The 22336-nt window shown below is 37.7% G+C and overlaps 1 protein-coding gene across 15 annotated transcripts in view; it reads left to right on the plus strand.

Annotated features, from left to right (window-relative positions):
• The window catches only part of R3HDM1 (R3H domain containing 1), a 119842-nt gene that overhangs the window by 2371 nt on the left and 95135 nt on the right, over positions 1-22336 (plus strand). The window contains exon 2 of one of the 15 annotated variants that reach the window (XM_082465804.1): positions 5201-7441. The exons of the other annotated variants lie outside the window; for them this stretch is intronic. Coding sequence (XP_082321930.1) covers positions 7419-7441 — 23 coding nt within the window. The 5' untranslated portion in view covers positions 5201-7418. The remainder of the gene's footprint in view (positions 1-5200; positions 7442-22336) is intronic. 15 annotated transcript variants of the gene reach the window in all.

The following is a 22336-nucleotide window of genomic DNA, read 5'->3' on the forward strand; positions in this document are numbered from 1 at the left end:
TTGTTTCAAGCAGTACTCACAGTGTTCACTTCTAAGTGTTCCTGTTATCTATTGCTATACAACAGATGATCACAAAACAAAGAGCTCACAATTTTAAAACAACATTTTATCTTTTGATATCTCATGATTTGTGAGTCAGGGTTTGGAACAAGGGCTTGGCTGAGTGAATCTTCTCTCATACAAGGCGTCAAAAGAGATCCCTCGCTGATATTTAAATGGCAGGTGGGCTGGCCTGGAAGGTCCACAACTGTTTCACTCACATATCTGACCCCTTGGTGGGAATGACTGGAATGTGGGTTCAGCTGGAACTGGGAGCACCTACCTGTGATCCCTCCAGCACAGTAGGCCCAGGTAGTCAGACTCATTATGGGCAACTCAGAGTTCCAGAAAGAATGTTCCAATAGCCAAGAAAAGCTGCAAGCTTTCTTTTGACCTAGGCTCAGAAGTCCCAGAATGTCACTTCCAATGTTGTCTTTTGATGACACATGTCAATAAAGCCTGCCCAGATTCAAGGGGGAAGGCATAAGACCCTGCCTCTCAGTAGGAAAGACCTTTAATCTGCCATAAAATGTTGTCTTAAAAAAAAAAAGAAAAATGCTATCTCTCACATTTCTGTTTCATTTTATTTTTTTTTAATAAATTTGTTTATTTATTTATTTTTGGCTGCATTGGGTCCTCGTTGCTGCGTGCGGGCTTTTCGCTAGTTGCGGTGAGCGGGGACCACTCCTCTCTTTGGTGCGCAGGCTTCTCATTGTGGTGGCTTCTCCTGCTGCGGAGCACGGGCTCCAGGCGTGCGGGCTTCAGTAGTTGTGGCTCGTAGGTTCTAGAGTGCAGGTTCAGTAGTTGTGGCGCACGGGCTTAGTTGCTCCGTGGTATGTGGGATCCTCCCAGCCTAGGGCTCGAACCTGTGTGCCCCGCATTGGCAGGCAGACTCTCAACCACTGCGCCACCAGGGAAGCCAAACATTTCTGTTTTAGTTTAGCCCTATGAATAAAGAATTCTATTTTTGGAGAAAATATTCTGTCATTCTTTCTACATCCTAAAGACCTTGAGGGCTACATGCCAAAACTTATACCTTATTTTTGCAGAATAATTTAAGAAGGTTCTTTTAAAGGTTATTTCATTCCTTCATTCAGTCAAAAACTTTATTCTTCATTATATGCCAGAAATGTGTTAGAAAATGATAGCAACTCATACAGCAGTAAAAAAGCATTTAGGCCCCACTGATTCAGTATAGTAAGGTGGTAATTATCTAAGAAATTTGGAGGAATAACATAATTTTTCTAGTCATTTTTAGTAATAGCACTTGCAAAAAAATGTCATGCCTGCAGTCAGTACGCTCAGTGATGGCAGAATGCCAGTATCCTGATTGGATCAGAGAAAATGCTTCAATTCTGTTGCATTTGTGAGATTGAAATAGTAAAAGATTTCCTTCTAGTTTCTTTTATACACCTAATGTTCACTCTTCCAGGTCACATTTATCAACAAGCGATTAATTTGGATTATAGCATACGTTGAACTTACTGCAGGTTCGTTTCCAGACCACTGCAGTAAAGCAAATATCGCGATAAAGCAAGTCACACGAATTTTTTGGTTTCCCAGCATATATAAAAGTTATGTTTATGCTCTACTGTAGTCTGTTAAGGGTGCAGTAGCATTATGTATTAATTCGTAGTGAACTTTTAATTAAGGTTCAGACCTTAATTAAAAATACTTTATTGCTAAAAAAATGCTAACCATCATCTGAGCCTTCAGCAAAGCATAATCTTTTTGCTGGTGGAGCATCTTGCCTTGATGCTGATGGCTGCTGACTAATCAGGGTGGTGGTTGCTAAAGGTTGGGGTCACTGTGGCCATTTCTTAAGACAATGAAGTTTGCTGCATCAATTTACACTTCCTTTCACGAACCATTTCTCTGTAGCATGCAATGATGTTTGGTAACATTTTACCCACAGTAGAACTTCTTACAAAATTGGAATCAAATCCTCTCAGACCCGGCTGCTGCTTCATCATCCAAGTTTATCTAATATTCTAAATCCTTTGTTGTCATTTCAATAATTTTCACAGCATCTTCACCAGGAGTAGATGCCATCTCAAGAAACCACTTTCTTTGCTCACCCACAGGAAGCAACGCCTCGTCTGTTAAAAGTTTTATCATAAGATTGCAGCAGTTCAGTCACATCTTCAGGCCCCACTTCTAATTCTAGTTGCTATTTCCACCACATCTGCGGTTACTTCTTCCACTGAAGTCTGGAACCCCTCAGAGTCATCCAGGAGGGTTGGAATCAAATTCTTCCAAACTGCTATTACTGTTAATATTTTGACCTCTTCTCATGAATCACAAGTGTTCTGAATGGCACCTAGAATGGTGAATCTTTCCAGGGGCTTTCAGTTTACTTTGCCCAGATCTGTCAGAAGAATCACCATCTGCGGCAGCTATAGCCTTACAAAATGTATTTCTTAAGTAATAAGACTTGAAAGTTGAAATTACTCATTGATCCATGGGCTGCAGAATGGATGTTGTGTTAGCAGGCATTAAAACAACATGAATCTTGTTGTGCATCTCCATCAGAGCTCTTGGGTGACCAGGTGCATTGTCAGTGAGTGGTAGTATCAATATTTTGAAAGGAATCTTTTTTTCTGTGCAGTAGGTCTCAACAGTGGGCTTAAAATATTCAGTTAACCATGTTGGAAATAGATGTGCTATCATCTAGGCTTTGTTGTTCCATTGATAGAGCACAGGCAGAGTAGGTTTAGTATAATTCTGAAGGGCCCTAGGATTTTCAGGATGGTAAATGAGCACTGGCTTCGACTTAAAGTCACCAGCTGCATTAGCCCCTAACAAGAGAATCAGCCTGTCCTTTGAAACTTTGAAGCCAGGCATTGATTTCTCCTCTCTAGCTATGGAAGTCCTAGATGGCATCTTTTTCCAGTAGAAGGCTATTAGATCTTCTGGATAACTTGCTGCAGCTTCTACATCACACTTGCTGTTTCACCTTGCACTTTTATGTTACAGAGATGGCTTCTTTTCTTCAGTCTCATGAACCAACCTCTGTTGGCTTTAATCTTCCACAGCTTCCTCACCTCTCTCAACCTTCACAGAATTGCCGAGAGTCAGAGCTTTGCTCTGCGTTAGGCTTTGGCTTAAGGCAATGTTGTGGCTGCTTGGATTTTCTATCCAGACCACTACAACTCTCTCCATGTCAGCAGTAAGGCAGTTTCACTTTCCTGTCGTTGGTGTGTTCACTGGAGTAGCACTTTCCTCCAAGAACTTTTCTCTTGTGCTCACAACTTGGCTGATTGGTTGGCACAGCAGCCCTAGCTTTCAGTCTGTCTCAGCTTTCCATATGCCTTCCTCACTAAACTTAATCATTTCTAGCTTTTGAATTAAACTGAGAGACGTGCGACTCTGCCTTTCACTTGAACACTTAAATGCCAGTATAGGATTATTAACTGGCCTGATTTCAATGTTACTGCATCTCAGGGAACAGGGAGGCCCGAGGAGAGGGAGAGAGACGGGAACGGCTGGCCGGTTGGCGGAGCAGTCAGAACACACACACATTTTATTGGTTAAGCTTGCCGTCTTACATGGATGTGGTTTGACGCACCCCAAAACAATTACAGTAGTAACATCAAAGATCACTGATCACAGGTCGCCATGACAAATAAAATAATAATGACAGAGTTTGGAATATTGTGAGAATTACCAAAACGTGACAAAGTGAGCAAACGCTGTCGCAAAAATGGTGCCGATAGACTTGCAGGGTTGCCACAGACCTTCAGTTTGTAAAAACACAGTATCTGCCAAGTGCAGTAAAATGAGGTATGCCTGTGTTGCATTTCCTACCATGTCTGTTGTGTTGCCCTTGGCAGTAAGCACAAAAACGTTTTGACGACCATTCTTGAATCATGGCCCAGTTGTTCATACTACAGGAGAATTTCATGCATTCCCCAAACACTTACTGAAAACCAATTGCATGGCAAGGAAATAGTGTAGCAAGGAAAAATGGGCCTGGTCTCTGACATCACGTTCCGTATAGTGTGGTGATTATAACGACTGGGAGGAGGAACAAGGAGAATATGAGAATTTGTTTTATGTTAATCCACTGAATGCTATATTCATTGTTTACTCAAATGTTTGTTAAGAATTTACTATATGTGGGTATATTTATTCTGCTTGGAGGTTTTGAAGTCCAAGATGCCTCTGTGCAAGGTGTCTGGCAAGGGGCTTACAGTTGGAATAATATACAGAGAAGAGATTTAAGTAGTGGAAATTAGGAATGAAGTATATAAAACTAGAAAAAAAATTGTTATTCTGTTTTCACGTAATGTAAAATAAAGTCAGCTGTTTTAAGAATCAACAGGGAATAGAGTGTCTTGTTTAAAAAATAATCCGGTTAATATAGAGTTACCTCTTAACTTAATATGGAGTAACCTATTATGAAATGCCTTTTTTAAAAAATACTACTAGGCATTTCATCTTCTTTTGGTACCTCTAAGATACTGACTGAAGGTTTAATTTTAAATAGCAACTATTATTTTTACTCAGATTTTAGATGTATGTGCCAATTAATGTAGATTCCCTATTAAGAATTTTGAATTAATCAATATATTCTCTGCTTTCCTCTCTGTCGTTCTGAAAGTCAGCTACCGTGAACATAATTTATGTCTGTTGTCTTCCTTCAGCATAGTAATATTTAAAGTGACTTAGGGAAATGGAAATGTTTTCCTAAGGAAGCATCCATTTCATCCATTTCCAAGTCTTAATTTCCTGACCATCCCCTCAGTATTTTATTTAGAAAAACTCATTTTTAAATGAAGGGATGTCATAGTATAAAACTGTAAAGAAATCTTATGATTTTCTACTATTTGTTAAGGATAACATTTACATAAAATGTTCTTTTTTCCATTTGTTCACTGCTATGTGATCCAAACCCAGATGACCCCCTAGTGCCAGAGGTTGCATGGATCTGTAAAACAGACAGAGATAAGTACAGCAGGCTATCTCGGGAATGGACTCAGAAGTATGCCATGTGATGCTACCTTAAAGTCAGAATAACCTTCATTACAACTGGAATAAACTTTAAATTACGGTTCCTTTTTTGATTTTCTTATCTGGCTGCTCCCCTATCAGACCTCATCTTTTTTCATTTTATTTTTTGTTTACCTCCCTCCATTCATTCACATGCTCATCTGAGAAGACTTAAGTTCTTCCAGCTTTGGACAGTAACTGCTTTTAGAAACTGAAAAGTCATTACAAGAGAACAGTTACCCAAGATTCAGAAGTTTTTTTTAAAAAATGGAGCATGTGTATTACGTGGCCGGTGTCTTCACTCTAACTTTGTTATGAGACTAAAACCATTCCTCACTGCTCTAATGTGCTGAAGAATCATCTGAGGGGGAGGAAGTTGGAAGCTGAGTTGTCACATCAAAGGAAGCAGCATTATTCTAGCAGCATCCATTCTTGTTTAAACCTTCCACTGTTAGAGATTTGAGGTTACATGATATACTTTATGCTCATAACTGATGTGGCTGGAGAATTGGTTTTGAATTTATAGCATCAGCAGAATGGAAAATGTGGTGTGTTTTTCTGCATGTCAATAAAGGAATGACCTGTTCTTGTTCTACAGAGAACGGAAATTGGAAGTCAAACACTCTTTGTATTCCAAAATAGGGTCTCACACATTTTGTAATTTTCATTTACATTGTTAGGAGGCTTGGAGCTATTAGTTAATCTATCTTCCAATACACTGTTTTGTTTTGGGGTTTTTTTTAACATCTTTATTGGAGTATAATTGCTTTACAATGGTGTGTTAGTTTCTGCTTTATAACAAAGTGAATCAGTTATACATATACATATGTTCCCATATCTCTTCCCTCTTGCATCTCCCTCCCCAATACACTGTTTAATATAACACTGAGTAAATGATGCAAGTTGTCAATGGATAAGTGATAAACTAATAGCTCTGCTAGTAATTGATTTATTTTTCTTCAATAAAGTTGCATAAAACAAAATAATAATAATAACAATAATAATAATAATTTCATCAAGCTGGAGAGAGGCCAGCAGACATTAGGCATCACCTTGAATGGTTCCAAGCAGATATTATCTCATAGAACTCCTTGACCATTTCTTCTATAAATAATTTCGCTTCTGTGACTCTCTATTCTTCAGAAATGTTAATTGTGTTTTTTATTCAGTTTTATTTGAGACTATAATCTTTTAGAGAAGTTTTAGGATTACTTTCTTAAGAATTTCTTAAGAATGCTTTAGAACTAATTCAAGCAGTATATGTGCATTAATGTCAAGAAGTTCACTTTCCCACATAATTGCTTTGGAGTTGTTCTGAATTGTTGATATGGTCCCAAATAATTGTACAAAGGGTTTTTGCTTAGTAATTTTTCTGTTGCCACACACACACTACTCCTGTTGCAAATCTTGAGTGATATGTTGGACTTTATATGATTATTAAATATTTGGAAGGTTTGGGGTAGTGAGGTGTCAGGTTTCTAAATCCAGAAAAATCTTAATTTGTTAGACTACCACTAATCTTTAACATGGGATAAATGGGGGGGGAAGTGTTTGCTTTGGTTTCCTTTGTATAACTTAATCATATGGTCTTTGTGGTTTGATTTTTCTCAGAAATAGATTTTTCACATTAAATTTAGGGTAAATTACTTGTGTTTATTTCTGCCATTTATTTGAAACGTAAAATTAGGAATCTTATGCTCTAAGGTTCAAACTCAACTTTCCCATGGTTTTCCAGTTGTATCTTTGTACCTGACAAATGCTTTGTCTAGGGATGTTCATCTGTATACATGTACCTATAAATACAATCCAAAACATATTTCGGAGCAGTTCAAACATTGATCCCTCTTCCCACAAACTACTGAACAGTAGGATGGCGAGTCCAAATTGTGTTGGTAACCCTTGTTAGGGAGGAAATAATAGAACTGATTTTTGTTAACAAGTAGGCCTCATGTGCCAGAGTGCATGAACAGCTTCTGATATATATGAGTCAATTTTCTATACACAGAATCAGTTGAAGTAGGTGTTTAGTATATTCTCAGCTTCTATAGCAAGCCCTGTGATAATTAAGATGAGACTTTTACATCTTGTATTCCCCAAATTAGTTCCAATGTATTGCTTTAAAAAGGGGAGGATAGGGCAAGTCAGGGACAGGAAAGCAATGACAGTCTAATAAGGTTAACAGAAAAGCTCAGGGGGGAGACCACACTTCTCCAACAGTGAGGTTAATGGGCATCAAATTCCTTAATTGAGGAAACATGTAAAGAAGTTTCTGTTTAAAGGGTTCAGTAAGATTATGTCCATGTAAAATCATACAAATCTTAACTATTTTTTCCTCAGAGATAAAAGGCTGTATGTAATATACCTGCTACATAGTAAGAGCCCAGCAGATGGTAGATGCTGTTAGTAATATGATATTTATAATCATCATCATAATCATTACTAATTATTTATTAGCAATAGCACAACTATATGGTTCCTCATATTGATCCCTTTATTGTCATGCAACATAAAATTTTCTTTTCTTTAGTAATTAAAAAAAAGTAAAATTTATTTCTTGACATAAACTCCCAAAATTTTCAATACAGTACTTTTTCTTTGTATTAAGTTCCCTATCTGTATACTGTACTTTTGTCTTTTAAAAGTATTTAATGAGTTCAACTTTTAAAACTTAAAATTGACTTCCCATAGTACATTTTACTTTTCTAATTATTTCTAGGATTTGGTGCTCTTTCTGTTGAACCTGGGTCATATATACATATGATAGCTAGCACATTTGCTTTTCACAGTGCTTTGTTATGACATGTATAAAGAAGATGTTCCCCACATCTTGCAGATGTAGAATGCTTTTACATAATATTTTTACTTCCTCCAGTAACTTTCACGTATATCATCGTTAGGATGGTGGATGGTAAGATCCTTTATCTTCATTTAATATACAGGGTAACTATAAACCAGAGTCCTTGACTTTCTCCAGGGACTTTACCTTAGATGTTTAATCCTGTGCCTTTGGATTTTTTTTTTTTATTGGGGTATAGTTGATTTATAATGTTGTGTTTAGTTTCAGATGTACAGCAAAGTGATTTAGTTATACATATACGGATATCTATTCTTTTTCATATTCTTTTCCCATATAGGCTATTGCAGAGTATTGAGTAGAGTTCCCTGTGCTATGCAGTAGGTCCTTGTTGTGTATCTCTTTTATATATAGTAGTGTGTATATGTTAATCCCAACCTCCTAATTTATCCCTCCCCCCCACACACCTTTTCCCTTTGGTAACCATAAGTTTGTTTTCTAAGTCTGTGAGTCTGTTTCTGTTTTGTAAATAAGTTCATTTGTATCAGTTTTAGATTCCACAGCCTTTGGGTTTTTAATCCTGTGCCTTTTTGCCCAGAGCATTAAATGGTATAAACAAATTAGTAATTGGGGGTGGTTCGTCAGTTTATTGATGTTTTTTAAAAGTCCACTCTGTGAACTCAGAAAACTTTGTTGTTTTCTGTTATTCCAGTGGAAAATATCAGCCTGGCCTCTTTTGTTCTTACTATTCTTGACCTTTAGCTGACATTTACACTTCAATTCATTATCTTCTCTCAATAATTACCATTAGGGACTTCCCTGGCGGTCCAGCGGTTAACACTTCGCCTTCCAACGCAAGGGGTGCGGGTTTGATCCCTGGTTGAGGAGCTAAGATCCCACATGCCTCGCGGCCAAAAAACCAAAACATAAAACAGAAGCATGGGGCTTCCCTGGTGGGGCAGTGGTTGAGAGTCGGCTTGCCAGTGCAGGGAACACGGGTTCGAGCCCTGGTCTGGGAGGATCCCACATGCCGCGGAGCAACTAGGCCCGTGAGCCACAATTGCTGAGCCTGCGCGTCTGGAGCCTGTGCTCCGCAACAAGAGAGGCCACGATAGTGAGAGGCCTGTGCACCACGATGAGGAGTGGCCCCCACTTGCCACAACTAGAGAAAGCCCTCGCACAGAAACGAAGACCCAACACAGCCATAAATTAATTAATTAATTAATTATTTTAAAACTCAATTAAAAAGTTCAGAGATATTTAAAAAAATAAAACAAGCAGTATTATAACAAATTCAATAAAGACTTTAAAAATGGTCCACATCAAAAAAATTATAAAAAAAATAATTACCATTATCTTGAAAAGTAGTGAGAATTAGTAAGGTCTTCAAATTATATTAAGAGCCCTAGTTGAAAGGTGTCAACTATTACCATTAATTTTGTTCATAATAATTACAAATAAAAAATGATCCTCTTTGAAATAAGTTAGATTTACTCTTAATTGAGTGATATTAATTGGTAGTTAGTTTTATGAAAACACACAGTACAACTCATAAAGAGTATTCTTTTCTTTCTTAGCAATACGTAAATCTCATAGTTCATGATTTCAGTGCTTTTGTTTTTCTTTCCTTTATTTTCTTTCATAATAAACTTTAAACAGATCTAAACTCGTCCTCGCAGTACAAAGATAGCAAGGAAGATTACTGAAAATATTAGACCAAAAGAGACATTATGGGGAATTCCCTAGCAGTCCAGTGGTTAGGACTCCACGCTTCCACTGCAGGTGGCATGAGTTTGATCCCTGGTTGGGGAACTAAGATCCGGCATGCTGCATGGTGCAGCCAAAAAAAAAGAGAGAGAGCCATTATGATAAGCAAAGAAACGTTAGAAAACAAAACCTATAGATTATTCCTTAATATTAAGTTGACTACATGGATTTAGATTTTTGCTTCTTTTGTTATTAATTGTAAAGGTCTCTGGTTTGGGATAGCAGTTAAGACATGGGTAATGTTTTGAGGATCCTTCCAGATGCATATTCTGAAATAAATTTTAAATTTGTCTAAAGTTCTTTTATTGTAAACAAAAGACCAAAGTACTGAAATCATCAGTTATGTTTGTTTTTCTTTGCCGTCAAACTTGATCTACAGGGCAGTATGTTAAAAAGCAGTCTGTGTTTATTGTAATGTTACACCTTAACCATTTATTATTGAACCTCAGTTTTTCTCTAAGCAAGGAGCTAGTAGCTCTGACAGTGTATTAATATCAGTTTCAAACTGAAATTATATTAGGGATGTTTCATATTCTGAACCCATTTATTGACCTAATTCCTGTCCTATACTGTAGTATCAAACAATGTAAATTATAAATTGAGGTCTTTAGCCCTGAGCCTTCTAAATTCTAATTTAATTAGGATCTTTCTGAAGTAGTAAAAGTCTGCTAAAGGAGCTGCTAACTTTTTACTGTGACGATGAATGAAATTCTGTTAAAAGTGAAAACTATAGAGATAAATTAATGAAACCAAAAGTTGGTTCTTCAAAAAGGTCAACAAAATTGACAAGCCTTTAGCTAGATGAACCCAGAAGAAAAGAGAGAACCAGAAGAAAAAAAAAAGAACCCAGAAAAAAACCCTCAAATTACTAAAATAAAAAATGAAAGTATGGACATTACTATCTATTCTATAAAATAAAAAGGATTAAAAGAGGGTACTATGAACAATTGCACACCAACATATTGGATAATCTAATGAAACAGACAAATTCCTAGAAACACGAAACCTACCAAGACTAAATCACAAAGAACAGAAAATCTGAATTGACATATAACTAATAAGGAGATTGAATCAAAAAATCAAAATCTGACAGAGAAGAGCCCTAGATCTGAGGAATTCTACCAAGTATTTGAAGAAGAACAGAGAAGAGCCCTAGATCTGAGCAATTCTACCAAGTATTTGAAGAACTAACACCAATAGTTCCCAAACTTTTACCAAAAAATTATAGAGCAGGGAATACTTTGTAACTTACTTTTCTATGTGTCCAGCATTACCCTGATACCAGAGCCAGACAAAGACACTGCAAGAAAAAACTACAGACCACTATCACTTATAAACATTGATGCAAAAATCTTCAACAAAATACTAGCCAACTGAATTCAGCAGCATATTAAAAGAATTACACACCATGACCAAGTGGGTTCCAAGGATGGTTCAGCATATGAAAATCAACCAATGCAGTATACCATATTAACTGAATGAAGGCAGGGGGTGGAGGGAGAGGTAACCTGATCATCATAATTGAACGCAGCAACCTATTAAGATTTTTTGTTTTTACACATAAAACTAGGAATAGAAGGAAACTACGTTAACACAATAAAATCCATATATGAAAAACCCACATTGAGCTTCATGCTCAGTGGTGAAACACTGAAAGCTTTTCCTCTAAGATTAAGAACAAGGTAAGGATGCCCGCTTTTACCATTTCTGTTTAACATGGTATTGGAAATTCTAACAAGAGCAATTATACAAGAAAAAGAAATAAAAGCCATCCAAATTGGAAAGGAAGAAGTAAAATTATCTCTGAAAATGACATGATCTTATATGTATAAAACCCTAACACCTCAAACTAACATGACATTGTTATTCAACTACACTCCAATGTAAAATAAAAAGTTAAGAAAAAAAAAACAAACCATAAAGATTCCACACATGTTCAAAAATAAAACCAAAAAAACCTGTTAGAACTAATAAATGAATTCAAGTAAAGTAGCAGGACACAAAGTCAGCACACAAAAATCAGTTGCATTTCTATATGCTAACAATGAACAATCTGAAAAGGAAATTACAAAAGCAATTTCATCTACAATAGCATTAAAAAATAAAATACTTAGAAATAAACTTAATCAAGGAGGAGAAAGTCTTGTACTATGAAAACTACAAAGCATTGCTGAAAGAAATTACAGATGACATAACTAAATTAAAACACATTTATGTTCATGGATTGGCAAACTTAATATTGTTAAAATGTCAATACTACCCAAAGTCATCTACAAATTCAATGTGATATCCTATCAAAACCCAAATGTCATTTTTGCAGAACTAGAAAACCCCATCCTGAAATTCATATGGAACCTCAAAGGACCTGGAATAGTCAAAACAGTCTTGAGAAAGAACAAAACTGGAAGAGTCACACTTCATGACTTCAAAACTTACTGCAAAGCTACAGTAATCAAAACAATGTGGTGCCGGCATAAAGACAGACACATAAGCCAGTGGAATAGAATAGAGAGCCCAGGAATAAGTCCTTGCATATATGATCAAACGATTTTTGACAAGTGTGCCAAGTCCATGGAGAAAGGACAGTCTTTTCAAAAATGGTGCTGGGAAAACTAGATATCCACGTGCAAAAGAATGAAGTTGGACTCCTACCTAAGACCATAAACAAAAATTAACACAAAATGGATCAAAGACCTAAGAGCTATAAAACTCTAAAACTCTTAGAAGAAAACATTGAGGGAAAGCTTCATGACTTTGGTTTTGGCGATGATTTCTTAGTTAGGACACCAAAGGGGCCAGCCAAGGGAGCTTTCTCAGTCCCAGCCCCACCTCCAAGACACCCCATTGCCCAGGGATGCCTACTATAAACTGCACACCCAAGAGGGAAGGGGCCACAGAGCCAGAGATTCCAGACCCATTTAAAGTCAACACCACAAAAGAGATTGAAGAAGGTGTGGGGTGAGACTGCCAAGATTCTGCATCTCAGCAAGCTCCCATGTGTTGCCTGTTGACAGGTCTGTGGGCAGAACTTTGAACAACACTGAAAATAGCTGTTAAGCTGTGGAAGCTACTCTAATCAAATGATTAGTGCCCCTTGGCATCTTCCAGGATCACAGGCCCCCTGTGATGTATACAACAGAAACATACATCCCAGAGCAGTGACATGCTGATCTTGTCCTCACAGACAGCGGGAAGAAAGTTACTGGAACAGTTCACTTTTTCCAGAGAGAGAATGTGGTATTTCCAAGAAAAGAGTCAATGCTGAGGTCTGAGGCAAGACTGTTTATCACTGGGCTCAGGGTAGGTGGGTTTCCATTTGAAAACTCTGGACATCTGTGGAAGGTATCATTACCACCACCATCCTTCATGAACCTGAGGAAGAATACCCAGAGGAAAGTTGCTCTCTGATAACATTTCTTGCAAAAAAGATCTGGAATTGGCAAGAAGAGCTCAAGGTTATGGCCAACCATTTCATGTTAGATTCGTAGAATGCAGAGAGCCACAACTCAAAGTTGATCTGAGCAAACCTTCTGTTTTCCGGAGACCTACCCTAATGAATTGCCGACGTCACCTGGAGATCCAGTGGTACAGCCAGGACCCAACTCTAGCCTTCTTCCTTTGTGTACTTTTTCTAGAGCACCATGCTGCCTCAGTCGTGATCTTTCCCAACCTTGTTTGGGCCCAGCTACCGTAAAAGCAGCATCTGTGTTTCAGTGCATTTTACAGTGAACTCAAACTTTATTGAGTCTTGTAGAAGTTACAACATTTGCTGAAGTGAGACACTCTAAGGGGCAGCCCTGTTTGGAACTAGGACTTGCTTTTTAATTTGTGAGACTTGGCTGATGAGAGCCAGATAAGACAGCCAGGTTGATCTCAAGATGGATGGGTTTGAAAGGGTGAAGTAAAGTGGGGGCACGCATGCGCGCGCGCGCACACACACACACACACACACACACACACATACAAACCACCAGTTGGCTCAGGAAGATACTCAGTTTCTTTATCAGCCTGGCGAGGGGAGACTGGGGACACACGAATCTTGCTTTATCTTCATTCATGCCACAAGAAGCTTTCCTTAACTGAAAGCTACCTTGGAGGCTTATTCCAGGATGGCTAACTGAGATTTATTAAGCAGTATATTAGCTGTGAGTTTTCCAGAAATGTCAAAAAGTGCCGCGTGGCATGAGGGATCCTAGTTCCCCACCCAGGGTTCGAACCCACACATTGGAAGCGCAGAGTCTTAACCACTGGACTGCCAGGGAAGTCCCTGAAGACCATCTTGCAGTGTGCCCGGAGCCACCCAACTCTCTGCTGAGAGGCTGTGCTATTCTGTGGAAGGTGCTGACACAGATGACTTCACCCTGCTCAGGATTGTGGTCCCTCAAAGTGAGATTGATCATGTACAAATAAAACAGATGTTCAATCAGATATATCAGAAGATCTTGGGCGCAGTAATTCCAAGTGACACGAGTGGAGATTACCACAGGCTTCTTCTGACCATTGTGGACCAGTAGGAGGGATTTTTTTTTAATGAAGCAATTCAAAGCTTATCCTTCAAAATAGTGACTGACCCACATACAACAATATAAACCATCACCTAAGCAAAAAAGCTTTTTACTAAAGACTATGTCAGGGTAATGTATTTGGTTTGCACATGTGGTTATTGCCTTAACTCCAGTGTTATTTTTTTCTCTGTATACAATCAGTGTAAAGCCATATTATGATAATGTAGTAATAATTTAGTATTTATAAAGCATAGTTCTCATTGCTCTTACTCTAATTGGAATACCAAATTGAATAAAAATCACAATCTGTAAAAAAGGAGGGAGGAGAAAACATAGGACAAAAGCTTTACAACATTGGGTTTGGCAGTGATTTTTTTGGATATGACACCAAAGGCACAGGTAACAAAAGAAAAAATAGGAAAATTGGACTTAATGAGAATTTTTAAATTTTGTATAGCAAAAGACTATCAACAGAGTCAAAAAGCAACCCATAGATTAGGAGAAAATATTTGCAAACCATATATCTGATAAGAGATTAATAACTAGAATATATAGAAAACTCCTAAAACACAACAAAACAAACAACTCGATTCAGAAACGGGCAAAGGACTTGAATAGACACTTTTCCAAAGAAGATATACGAATTGCCAATAAGTACATGAAAAGATACTTAACATCACTAATCACGATGGAAAAGCAAATCAAAACAACAGTGAGATACTACCTCACACCATTAGGATGGCTACTATCAAAAAGCAGAAAACAAGTATTGACAAGGATGTGGAGAAATTGGAACTCTTGTACACTGTTGGTGGGAACTTAAAATGATACAGACACTATGAAAAACAGTATGGGATTCCTCAGAAAGTTAAAAATAGAATTACTATGTGATCCAGCAATTACACTTCTAGATATATACCAAAATAATTGAAAGCAGGATCTTGAAGAGATATTTGTACACCCATGTTCATAGTAGCATTAATCACAATAGTTAAAACATGGAGTCAAGCCAAATGCATTCATCTTGAGATGATTGGATAAGCAAAATGTGGAATATACACACAATGGAATGACATTCAGCCTTAAAAAGGGAGGAAATTATATAATATGCTACAACATGGATAATTTGCTACAAGCAAATTATATAATATGCTACAATGACCTTGAGGTCATTATGCTAAGTGAAATAAGCCAGTCACTAAAAGACAAATACTATATAATTCCACTTACATGAGATACCTAGAGTAATCAAAATCATAGAGACAGACAGTAGCATGGTAGTTGCCAGAGCTTGGAATGAGAGGAGATGGGGAGTTATGTTTAATGGGTACAGAGTTTCAGTTTTATGAGATGAAAAGAGTTCCGGATATGGATTGTGCTGATGGTGACACAACATTATGAATGTATTTAATACTACTGAACTGCACACTTAAGAATGGTTAAGATGGTACATTTCCTGTGTATTTTTCCACAATAAAAAAAAAATTGAGGGCTTCCCTGGTGGCGCAGTGGTTGAGAATCTGCCTGCCAATGCAGGGGACACGGGTTCGAGCCCTGGTCTGGGAAGATCCCACATGCCGCGGAGCAACTGGGCCCGTGAGCCATAATTACTGAGTCTGCGCGTCTGGGGCCTGTGCTCCGCAACAAGAGAGGCCGTGATAGTGAAGAGGCCCGCGCACTGCGATGAAGAGTGGCCCCCACTTGCCGCAACTGGAGAAGGCCCTTGCACAGAAACGAAGACCCAACACAGCCATAAATAAATAAATAAATAATAAAATAAAAATTAAAAAAAAATTTATAAAAAAAAAATTTAAAAAAAATTGAGAAGGAGACTTGGCTTGGACTAGGCTAAAATCTAAATATATATAACCTGCTTAATCTAAATATATGTAACCTGCTTAATCCAGGGTCAAAAATTAAAGAAAAAAAAATGGGGCTAGAAAAGTGAAAGGCATGCTTTAAATAATTAAATTCATTTTAAAAATAATTTATTCTTATTTAATGCCAAACTTGTTTTCTCTGCTTTGTTGTTGTGTGTGCATGTGTATATGGTAGATTTTCTGGTATTAATTATGTAATTTCGGTTCTTTGCTATTTGAAATGAAATAATAAGTGATTTTTGTTGAATAATGCCACTTGGGCAGTTTATAGTTTACTTATGTAGCAGTGTATTCGTTTTCTGTTGCTGCATCACATATTACCACAAACTTAGAGGCTTAAAACAATGCCCAGTTATCAACTTACAGTTATGTAGATTAGAAGTTAGGTTGAGCTCAGCTGAGTTCTGTTTAGGGTTTCTCAAGGCTGAAATCCAAGGGGTTGGCCAGGCTGGGCCCTTATCTGAAGACTCTGGGGAAGAATTTGTCTTCACGCTCATTCGACAACAGCGGCACCTCAGTGTTTTGCAGCTGGAGGTCTGAGGTCCATGTTTCCTGGCTGACTGTCGGCCAAGGGCCTCTCTGAGCCCCTGGAGGCTGCCTGTAGGCCTCTTCATCTGTCCCCTCCATCTTCAAAGCCAGCTGTGCAGTGTCAGGTCCTTCTCAGCCTTTGAATCTGATCTGCCGCCCCACTCCCAACAGAAGAATGCTCTCAGCTTTTATAAGGGCTCACTTGATTGGGTCAGACCCAGCTGAATTATCTGTATGTTAAGATCAACTGATTTGGGACTTGAATTACATCTTCGGAATCCCTTCACAACATTCTTTTTTTTTTTTTAATTTATTTGTTTATTAAGAAAATTTTTTAACATCTTTATTGCAGTATAATTGCTTTACAATGGTGTGTTAGTTTCTGCTTTATAACAAAGTAAATCAGTTATACATATACATATGTTCCCATATCTCTTCCCTCTTGCATCTCCCTCCCTCCCACCCCTCTAGGTGGTCACAAACCACCGACCTGATCTCCCTGTGCTATGCGGCTGCTTCCCACTAGCTATCTATTTTACGTTTGGTACTGTATATATGTCCATGACACTCTCTCACTTTGTCACAGCGTACCCTTCCCCCTCCCCATATCCTCAAGTCCATTCTCTAGTAGGTCTCTGTCTTTATTCTCATCTTACCCCTAGGTTCTTCATGACCTTTTTTTTTTTTTCTTAGATTCCATATATATGTGTTAGCATACTGTATTTGTTTTTCTCTTTCTGACTTACTTCACTCTGTATGACATACCCTAGATCCATCCACCTCAATACAACAAACTCAATTTCATTTCTTTTTATGGCGGAATAATATTCCATTGTATATATCTGCCACATCTTCTTCATCCACTCATCTGTTGATGGACACTTAGGTTGCTTCCATGTCCTGGCTATTGTAAATAGAGCTGCAATGAACATTGTGGCCCATGACTCTTTTTGAATTATGGTTTTCTCAGGGTATATGCCCAGTAGTGGGATTGCTGGGTCGTATGGTAGTTCTATTTTTAGTTTTTTAAGGAACCTCCATACTGTTCTCCATAGTGGCTGTATGAATTTACATTCCCACCAACAATGCAAGAGTGTTCCCTTTTCTCCACACCCTCTCCAGCATTTATTGTTTCTAGATTTTTTGATGATGGCCATTCTGACTGGTGTGAGATGATATCTCATTTTAGTTTTTTTTTTTAATTTATTTATTTTTATTTATTTTTATGGCTGTGTTGGGTCTTCGTTTCTGTGCGACGGCTTTCTCTAGTTGTGGCAAGCGGGGGCCACTCTTCATTGCAGTACGCGGGCCTCTCACTATCGCGGCCTCTCTTGTTGCGGAGCACAGGCTCCAGACGCGCAGGCTCAGTAATTGTGGCTCACGAGCCCAGTTGCTCCGCAGCATGTGGGATCCTCCCAGACCCAGGCTCGAACCCGTGTCCCCTGCATTGGCAGGCATATTCTCAACCACTGCGCCACCAGGGAAGCCCCTCTCATTGTAGTTTTGATTTGCATTTCTCTAATGATTAATGATGTTGAGCATTCTTTCATGTGTTTGTTGCCTATCTGTATATCTTCTTTGGAGAAATGTCTATTTAGGTCTTCTGCCCATTTTTGGATTGGGTTGTTTGTTTTTTTGTTATTGAGCTGCATGAGCTGCTTGTAAATTTTGGAGATTAATCCTTTGTCAGTTGCTTCATTTGCAAATACTTTCTCCCATTCTGAGGGTTGTCTTTTGGTCTTGTTTATGGTTTCCTTTGCTGTGCAAAAGCTTTTAAGTTTCATTAGGTCCCATTTGTTTATTTGTGTTTTTATTTCCATTTCTCTAGGAGCTGGGTCAAAAAAGATCTTGCTGTGATTGATGTCATAGAGTGTTCTGCCTATGTTTTCCTCTAAGAGTTTGATAGTGTCTGGCTTTACACTTAGGTCTTTAATCCATTTTGAGTTTATTTTTGTGTATGGTTTAGGGAGTGTTCTAATTGCATACTTTTACATATACCTGTCCACTTTTCTCAGCACCACTTATTGAAGAGGCTGTCTTTTCTCCACTGTATATTCTTGCCGCCTTTATCAAAGATAAGGTGACCATAGGTGCGTGGGTTTATTTCTGGGCTTTCTATCCTGTTCCATTGATTTATATTTCGGTTTTTGTGCCAGTACCATACTGTCTTGATTACTGTAGCTTTGTAGTATAGTCTGAAGTCAGGGAGCCTGATTCCTCCAGCTCCATTTTTCGTTCTCAAGATTGCTTTAGCTATTCGGGGTCTTTTGTGTTTCCATACAAATTGTGAAATTTTTTGTTCTAGTTCTGTGAAAAATGCCATTGGTAGTTTGATAGGGATTGCATTGAATCTGTAGATTGCTTTGGGTCATTGCATTTGGGTAGAGTCATTTTCACAGTGTTGATTCTTCCAATCCAAGAACATGGTATATCTCTCCATCTATTTGTATCATCTTTAATTTCTTTCAGCAGTGTCTTATAATTTTCTGCATACAGGTCTTTTGTCTCCTTAGGTAGGTTTATTCCTAGATATTTTATTCTTTTTGTTGTAATGGTAAATGGGAGTGTTTTCTTAATTTCACTTTCAGATTTTTCATCATTAGTGTATAGGAATGCGAGAGATTTCTGTGCATTAATTTTGTATCTACTACTTTACCAAATTCATTGATTAGCTCTAGTAGTTTTCTGTTAGCATCTTTAGGATTCTCTATGTATAGTATCATGTCATCTGCAAACAGTGACAGCTTTACTTCTTTTCCGATTTGGATTCCTTTTATTTCTTTTTCTTCTCTGATTGCTGTGGCTAAAACTTCCAAAACTATGTTGAATAATAGTGGTGAGAGTGGGCAACCTTGTCTTGTTCCTGATCTTAGCGGAGATGGTTTCAGTTTTTCACCACTGAGGACGATGTTGGCTGTGGGTTTGTCATATATGGCCTTTATTATGTTGAGGAAAGTTCCCTCTATGCCTACTTTCTGCAGGGTTTTTATCATAAATGGGTGTTGAATTTTGTCGAAAGCTTTCTCTGCATCTATTGAGATGATCATATGGTTTTTCTCCTTCAATTTGTTAATATGGTGTATCACGTTGATTGATTTGCATATATTGAAGAATCCGTGCATTCCTGGGATAAACCCCACTTGATCATGATGTATGGTCCTTTTAATGTGCTGTTGGATTCTGTTTGCTAATATTTTGTTGAGGATTTTTGCATCTATGTTCATCAGTGATATTGGCGTGTAGTTTTCTTTCTTTGTGACATCTTGTCTGGTTTTGGTATCAGGGTGATGGTGCCCTCGTAGAATGAGTTTGGGAGTGTTCCTCCCTCTGCTGTATTTTGGAAGAGTTTGAGAAGGATAGGTGTTAGCTCTTCTCTAAATGTTTGATAGAATTCGCCTGTGAAGCCATCTGGTCCTGGGCTTTTGTTTGTTGGAAGGTTTTTAATCACAGTTTCAATTTCAGTGCTTGTGATTGGTCTGTTCATATTTTCTGTTTCTTCTTGGTTCAGTCTCGGCAGGTTGTGCATTTCTAAGAATGTGTCCATTTCTTCCAGGTTGTCCATTTTATTGGCATAGAGTTGCTTGTAGTAATCTCTCATGATCCTTTGTATTTCTGCAGTGTCAATTGTTACTTGTCCTTTTTCATTTCTAATTCTATTGATTTGAGTCTTCTCCCTTTTTTTCTTGATGAGTCTGGCTAATGGTTTATCAATTTTGTTTATCTTCTCAAAGAAACAGCCTTTAGTTTTATTGATCTTTGCTATTGTTTCCTTCATTTCTTTTTCATTTATTTCTGATCTGATTTTTGTGATTTCTTTCCTTATGCTAACTTTGGGGTTTTTTTGTTCTTCTTTCTCTAATTGCTGTAGTTGCAAGGTTAGGTTGTTTATTTGAGATGTTTCCAGTTTCTTAAGGTAGGATTGTATTGCTATAAACTTCCCTCTTAGAACTGCTTTTGCTGCATCCCATAGGTTTTGGGTCGTCGTGTTTTCATTGTCATTTGTTTCTAGATATTTTTTGATTTCCTCTTTGATTTCTTCAGTGATCTCTTGGTTATTAAGGAGTGTATTGTTTAGCATCCATGTGTTTGTATTTTTTACAGATCTTTTCCTGTAATTGATATCTAGTCTCATAGAGTTGTGATCGGAAAAGATACTTGATACGATTTCAGTTTTCTTCAATTTACCAAGGCTTGATTTGTGACCCACGATATGATCTATCCTGGAGAATGTTCCATGAGCACTTGAGAGAAATGTGTATTCTGTTGTTTTTGGATGGAATGTCCTATAAATATCAATTAAGTCCATCTTGTTTAATGTATCATTTAAAGCTTGTGTTTCCTTATTTATTTTCATTTTGGATGATCTGTCCATTGGTGAAAGTGGGGTGTTAAATTCCCCTACTATAATTGTGTTACTGTCGATTTCCCCTTTTATGGCTGTTAGTGTTTGCCTTATGTATTGATGTGCTCCTATGTTGGGTGCATAAATATTTATAATTGTTATACATTCCTCTTGGATCGATCCCTTGATCATTATGTAGTGTCCTTCTTTGTCTCTTGTAATAGTCTTTATTTTAAAGTCTATTTTGTCTGATATGAGAATTGCTACTCCAGCTTTCTTTTGATTTCCATTTGCATGGAATATCTTTTTCCATCCCCTCACTTTCAGTCTGTATGTGTCCCTAGGTCTGAAGTGGGTCTCTTGTAGACAGCATATATACGGGTGTTGTTTTTGTATCCATTCAGGCAGTCTATGTCTTTTGGATGGAGCATTTAATCCATTTACATTCAAGGTAATTATTGATATGTATGTTCCTATTCCCATTTTCTTAATTGTTTTGGGTTTGTTATTGTACGTCTTTTCCTTCTCTTGTGTTTCTTGCCTAGAGAAGTTCCTTTAGCATTTGTTGTAAAGCTGATTTGGTGGTGCTGAACTCTCTCAGCTTTTGCTTGTCTGTAAAGGTTTTAATTTCTCCATCAAATCTGAATGAGATCCTTGCTGGGTAGAGTAATCTTGGTTGTAGGTTTTTCTCCTTCATCATTTTAAATATGTCCTGCCACTCCCTTCTGGCTTGCAGAGTTTCTGCTGAAAGATCAGCTGTTAACCTTATGGGGATTCCCTTGTGTGTTATTTGTTGTTTTTCCCTTGCTGCTTTTAATATGTTTTCTTTGTATTTAATTTTTGATAGTTTGATTAATATGTGTCTTGGCGTGTTTCTCCTTGGATTTATCCTGTATGGGACTCTCTGTGCTTCCTGGACTTGATTAACTATTTCCTTTCCCATATTATGGAAGTTTTCAACTATAATCTCTTCAAATATTTTCTCAGTCCCTTTCTTTTTCTCCTCTTTTTCTGGGACCCCTATAATTCGAATGTTGGTGTGTTTAATGTTGTCCCAGAGGTCTCTGAGACTGGCCTCTGTTCTTTTCATTCTTTTTTCTTTATTCTGCTCTGCAGTAGTTATTTCCACTATTTTATCTTCCAGGTCACTTATCCGTTCTTCTGCCTCAGTTATTCTGCTATTGATCCCTTCTAGAGTATTTTTAATTTCATTTATTGTGTTGTTCTTCATTGCTTGTTTCCTCTTTAGTTCTTCTAGATCCTTGTTAAATATTTCTTGCATTTTCTGTATTCTATTTCCAAGATGTTGGATCATCTTTACTATCATTATTCTGAATTCTTCTTCAGGTAGACTGCCTATTTCCTGTTCATTTGTTTGGTCTGGTGGGTTTTTACCTTGCTCCTTCATCTGCTGTGTGTTTTTCTGTCTTCCCATTTTGCTTATCTTACTGTGTTTGGTGTCTCCTTTTCACAGGCTACAGGTTCGTAG

The sequence above is a fragment of the Balaenoptera physalus genome, assembly GCF_965194825.1.
Source record: "Balaenoptera physalus genome assembly, chromosome: 6".
Lineage (NCBI taxonomy): Eukaryota > Metazoa > Chordata > Mammalia > Artiodactyla > Balaenopteridae > Balaenoptera > Balaenoptera physalus.